At 37.8% G+C, this 6,000-nt stretch overlaps 1 protein-coding gene across 1 annotated transcript in view; it reads right to left on the reverse strand.

Moving 5' to 3' along the window:
- STK31 (serine/threonine kinase 31) overlaps positions 1-5,316 on the reverse strand; it is a 38,398-nt gene extending 33,082 nt beyond the window's left edge. Inside the window, exons 1-4 of the mRNA XM_047763342.1 lie at positions 5,163-5,316; positions 3,657-3,779; positions 1,996-2,175; positions 299-415 (exon numbers count right to left, since the gene is read on the reverse strand). Coding sequence (XP_047619298.1) covers positions 299-415; positions 1,996-2,175; positions 3,657-3,725 — 366 coding nt within the window. The 5' untranslated portion in view covers positions 3,726-3,779; positions 5,163-5,316. The remainder of the gene's footprint in view (positions 1-298; positions 416-1,995; positions 2,176-3,656; positions 3,780-5,162) is intronic.
- Between the last annotated feature and the right edge of the window lie 684 nt (positions 5,317-6,000).

Consider the following 6,000-nt stretch of genomic DNA (forward strand, 5'->3'; position numbering starts at 1 on the left):
AGACTCGGCTCAGATCCCGAGTTGCTGTGGCTCTGGCGTAGGCCAGCAGCTATAGCTCCGATTGGACCCCTAGCCTGGGAACCTCCATATGCCACGGATGCGGCCCTAAAAAGACAAAAGAAAAAAAAATACCAGCATATGGAAGAATAAGTCTTCACATTATGTTTGGATTAGAACTTAACAGTGTTACTATTTCAAACAGATCTTTACAAGGAAAGCTAAGACCAGTCAACACTCTCCAACTAGCAAGACAAACCATTTCTCTTCAAAGGAGGCAATAAAGGAGAGCAATACTCACAATGAGAGATATCTCTAGCTCTTTGCAGACACTTGACTCAGTGTTCTCCAGGAGTTCATCAATATTACCAATTGTGTCTTCAGAAGTCAGTGATTCTTCCACAGAGAGATCAAAGGCCTTGTTTGCAAAAATAAAAACATGAAGTATCTCATTTAACGATTTTGATTAGTATTGTGTCCTGGAGCAAAGCATTAGCCTATGCACTGGACAATGTAGGCAAAATAAACACAAGAAAGATAAAGTACGACCCCAATAAAACCCATGCACCAGAAAAGAAAAGGTATACACACATCACACAGATTTTTGTTAGGGTAATTAGGTTACTAAGAGATGAGAGGACAACACAGAGGAAAAGTAAGACAAAAAACATGAACAAGAGCAAGATGGTTTGGGGAAATAGTACAAGAGGCAGTCTGACTAAAAACTGGTAAAGAACCTTGACTGCATAGGTGGCAAGTTTAAATCTGACAAGCAGTGGGCAGACAATGTCAGCCTTCATACTAGGGGTATGATTATACCTGATACTTAACGATGTCCCACCAGAATTTAACAATCTCAAGATTTAAAGATTAAGCCCCGACAGTTTCCATCTCATTAGGAAAACTAAGATACTTAGTTTAAGGGGTTAAACAGAATGAAATCAGGGGCCCAATCATAATACAGAATGTAAAGGTCATAAGCAGTCACCCTGATTTCAGAGGTTCAGGTCTGTGATTATGGAGATCTAGATTTGGGAAACAGCTATGGAGGTGAAAGAAAAGGATAACGGGTACTTAACCTAAATAGACAATTACAATCAATAACAAATGAAGACAAAGAAATAATTTAGTTATGTTAATGTATCTATAAGAAAGTACCAGAAACAAAGAATTCTAGAAGTAACTAGACATTAAGTTTTTTTCCAAAACAAGCGAGAAATGAGTATTTGGAAATTATTCACAGAGAGATAAATGACACGTAAGTGTCCTTGCCCTTGCTCAGGAAGGTGTAAAGCAGAGAGAAGAACAGAGAATCAAAAACAAACAAACAAACAAAAATAGTCCAAAATTTAATTAGGGTTCTGGTACATTATACAAAACCACATGTCTTCAGGCCTTTTGGAAAATTACATGGTGTTTTCACAATAATAAACAAGAACTAAAAAATACATACAGAAAACATCTTTTCTAATTACTATCTAATATCAGCTGAAACTAATGTGCCCCATTTATTTTATGTATCTTTAAGATATTTGAGAAAACGGTAACTTAAAAGATTTAAATACTGCCAAGCATCACTGTAAACACGATTATTAGCCAACTAATGTGAAAACACGTATGTCTTGCTAAAAAAGGAACCAAAGAAAGGGGGGAGGAAAGCACTACTACCCTCTAAGGCATATGCCCATCTCTACACTACAGCTATAAATAAAATACACCCTGCACTTACAGTGAACTTCACCGACACTATCTTACACCTGTAGCTTGATTACAGTGTTTTCACATATGTCCTAAACAGAGAATATAAGCATGTACACTCCTCACTCTTCCATCCCAGCATTCTCATTCACATGCTCACTCATATTTCATTCCCTCTTCATCTCTCTCTCTCCTTCTCTCTTTCCGAAAAAAAAGTAAGTCACACATGGAAAATTAAAATAGATACACACAAAGTCCTTGGTTTATGCTATGTCACCACCGGGCAACAACTCTTACTACCTTTAAGGTGCTCTGGAACCATGATACGAGACGCTGCAGAGAAACCTCTGTTTCACTTCTAACACTGGTGATTTCTTCTCTTTTATCACACTTCCAGTCATAAAATTTCTTAAGTATTTCTTCAGAGTCTGTCCCCTCTTTGGCTTGTCCATACACTGCTTCTAGAGAGGCTGACAAATCCTACAGAGAGATATTTATTAACTTTATACTAAGGATTCAAGCACCACAGTAGAATCTGAGAGAGAAAGATGTATTGAATCCTTATCTTTGAGCATTTTATAAATCTAACTTAAAACAGTTAGACATAAAAGCATAAAACTACCTTGAAGGTGATTTATTTGGACTGTAATAATAAGAGTTCATTAAGTGAATTAAATAAGGTTATATAAATAGAAGGTTTTATATTCTTAAGTTTTTTAATTAAGTAGAAATTATCCTCATTCTCTGACTTTTAAGTATGAATTACTACTATTTTGTCCTGACATGAAGTTTCTAAGAGCTATTGCTAAATAAAAATAAACGCAGTAAAATATACAAATAATTCCAATTAAAGGAAGATATTAAGCATATATGTGCACTTTTTTAAGTGCATTTTTAGAAAGGACTGGAAGGAGTTTCCGCTGTGAAGCAATGGAACTGGCAGTGTCTCTGGAGCACTGAGACACAGGTTTGATCCCCGGCCAAGCACAGTGGGTTAACATTGTCACAGCTATGACTCGGATCCCTGGCCCTGGAACTCCAAATGCCGTTGAACAGTCAAAAAAGAAAAAAAGGGGGGGAAAAAGTACTTGAAGAGGCACGAGCGCTTGATGGCTGTCTCTAGGAATCAAACTCTAGAAATGTTACAGAAACAAAAGGAAAACTTAATAGATCCCGTAAATACTTTTTTTTGGCCATGCCTGTGGCATGAGAAAGTTCCCAGATCTAGGATCAAACCCACATCACAACAGTGACCTAAGTCACAGCAGTGACAACACCAGATCCTTAACCCACTGAGCCACCAGGAAACTCCCCCAGAAATTTTTATCACAAAGCTCTGAGAAACCCTTGGAGAGAAAGTGGATGGTTGGTGCTTAGCACTGAATGAATACAGTCACTACAAGTGGGAGAAGGCCTATGCCACAGGCCTTCAATCTGTGGGAAACATCTGTGAGAAATGAGCACCTTTTTCCCATGCCCCTCTCTGTCCCTCGCATTGGGCAGAAAAGCACCAGCACAAGCAAGAGGAAACGAGTTTATGTAAGTACAGTACAGAAGCCTAGATGCAGCTATCAATACTATCTCAAGTCTAAAAGTAAATGCTGGAGTTCCCATGGTGGCACAGTGGTTAACGAATCCGACTAGGAACCATGAGGTTGCGGGTTTGATCCCTGGCCTCGCTCACTGAGTTACAGATCCAGCGTTGCCGTGAGCTGTGGTGTAGGTCACAAATGCAGCTTGGATCCCTCATTGCTGTGGCTGTGGTGTTGGTGCATGCCAGCAGCCACAGCTCCAATTAGACCCCTAGCCTGGGAACCTCCATATGCTGCAGGAGCGGCCCTAGAAAAGGCAAAAAAGACAAAACAAAAAACAAACAAAAAAAAGAATAAAAGTAAATGCTAATTTCACCTCTCAATTAATAAACACTTCAATGTATATTTAGTATCTTTTAAAATTCCAACCTGCAGTGTTTTCAAGCGTTTATTAAGAGGTAACTCATCAACTTCCAGGATAAAAATTTCTACTGCCATGTACAGCTTCTGTTGTACTTCATTTCTTTCGGCTACCAAAATACTCCCTTCATTCTGGAGGAAGGAAAAAAGGAATAACCACCATTAATATATCAGGTGCTTTTACTACAATGACTTATATGAAAAAAATATAAAATCAGTAAAATTTAACATTACATTCTCCAAACACAGCAACATTTAGAACAAACAGCTCTCTCCTTAGATCACCAAACTGACAAAAGAGCTTTCTCTCCCTTTATCAGAAATAAGATCTAAGTTGAACAGTCCTCCTCTGCCAATCTTTATTTTTCCCATTATTTCTGCAACAATAAAATTTTTGTGGAGCTCCCACTGTGGTGCAGTGGAAACGAATCTGACTAGTATCCATGAGGACGCGGGTTCGATGGGTTAAGGATCTGGCATTGCTGTGAGCTGTGGTGTAGGTCACAAATGTGGCCTGGATCTGGTGTTGCTGTGGCTATGGTGTAGGCTGGCAACTGTAGCTCCGATTTGATCCCTAGCCTGGGAACTTCCATATGCCACAAGTGCGGCCCTAAAAACCAAAAAAAAAAAAAAAAAAACATTTGTTTTTCTTAAGAAAATGATACAAGTGTCCATTACTAATTACACACTGCCTCCTTCCTGCTCCCATCCCACTGTTAATTCCTTCATCTATTTACCTTCAAGATTCAGTTAATCTCCACCAGGATAAAACCTCCAATTCCCCTAAGAGGCTATTTTTGGAAATAGGTATGAAATATATCCAAGAACCATATGCATTATTTCTATTACAGTACTTCCCAAACTATATTAAATCTATTTATATATCTACTCCATGCCCAAAGAAGACAAAAAGATAGGACCACAATTTAAATAAATTCGTGTCTCCACTACTTGTAATAGTGTCTGGCACATACACTTAAAAGCCTGAATTTTTTAATTTTTTTTTTTGGCTGCACCGATGGCTTGCATATATTCCAAGGCCAGGGATCAAACCCAAGCCACAGCAGTGACAATGCTAAGTCCTTAACTGCTAGGCCACCAAGGAACTCCAGAACATTCTCTTTTCTGTAAGCTCAATTAGACCATTATATAACTAATGATGAAGGCGAAAGAAAAGAATCTTTTATCAAAAGTATACATGCCAACCAAGCTAAGGAACTGTACAAAATATATAAATGAAAATAACAATAGCAGGGAGTTCCCTGGTGGCTCAATGGGTTTAAGACTAGGCATTGTCATTGTGGTTTGGGTCATTGCTATGGTGTGGGTTCAGTCCCTGGCCTCAGAAATTTTGCATGCCACAAGTGCAGCCAAAAAAAAAAAAAAATTAAGTACAACAAGGGAAATAAAACAACAACTTTATCTGAGGGACAATTATGACTCTATATTTATCCAGTAATCTACTCCAGTTTGTCAGTACACAAAAATCATAACAGAGAAAAATTCTTGACTCACCACATCCTGACAACTTCGAATCTTCTCCTGAGCCAGACTGTATTCTGCCCAAATTATCTCCAGTTCATTCAAAGAAGCTGGTATAGTAAAACAGTCTTCATCCAACACTTGTATAGCATCTGAAAGGTCATTTCCAAAACGAATATTGATATTGACACGTCTATTTTTTAAAAATAGCAAAAAGGAAAAGATTAAGAAATTTTAAAGGTAATGTGAGAAAAAAATTATACTTAAATAGTAATGGTCTAAAGTTACTATTTACAACACTTGCTATGAAAAGGTTCTTTTCAAAACTATATAAAATCATACATAACTTTCATAAAACTTTTAATTAAGGAGTTTCCACTGTGGCTCAGCAGGTTAAGGACCTGATGTTTTCTCTGAGAGGATGTGGTTCGATCCCTGGCCTTGCTCAGTGTGTTAACATTGCCACAAACTGCAGCATAGTTCACAGATGTGGCTCAGATCCAGTGTTACCGTGGCTGTGGCACAGGAATGTAGCTCCAATTCAACCCCAGAAACTTCCACATGCCACAGATGCAGCCATAAAAAGAAAAAAAAAAAAAAACGTTTAAGGATACCTTGAAAAGTCTGAAAAATTTAAATGATATCAAGCTAGATTTATAAATACTTCCTTAAAAATTTTATACTTAAGCCAATCTTGCTTACCAAGATGACAGGCAGATAATCCTTCTATTTTAATAAGCAGACAAGCATTTGCAGTTTTAAAAAAAATCCAAAAAACAAAGCAATTGGAGAGACCAACTGACAAAGCCAATAAGGCTCATCCTTTTCTTTTTCCTAGTTTTCAACTAGACTGCCACCAATCTAACAGCAC

Source organism: Phacochoerus africanus, chromosome 16 (assembly GCF_016906955.1).
Source record: "Phacochoerus africanus isolate WHEZ1 chromosome 16, ROS_Pafr_v1, whole genome shotgun sequence".
NCBI lineage: Eukaryota > Metazoa > Chordata > Mammalia > Artiodactyla > Suidae > Phacochoerus > Phacochoerus africanus.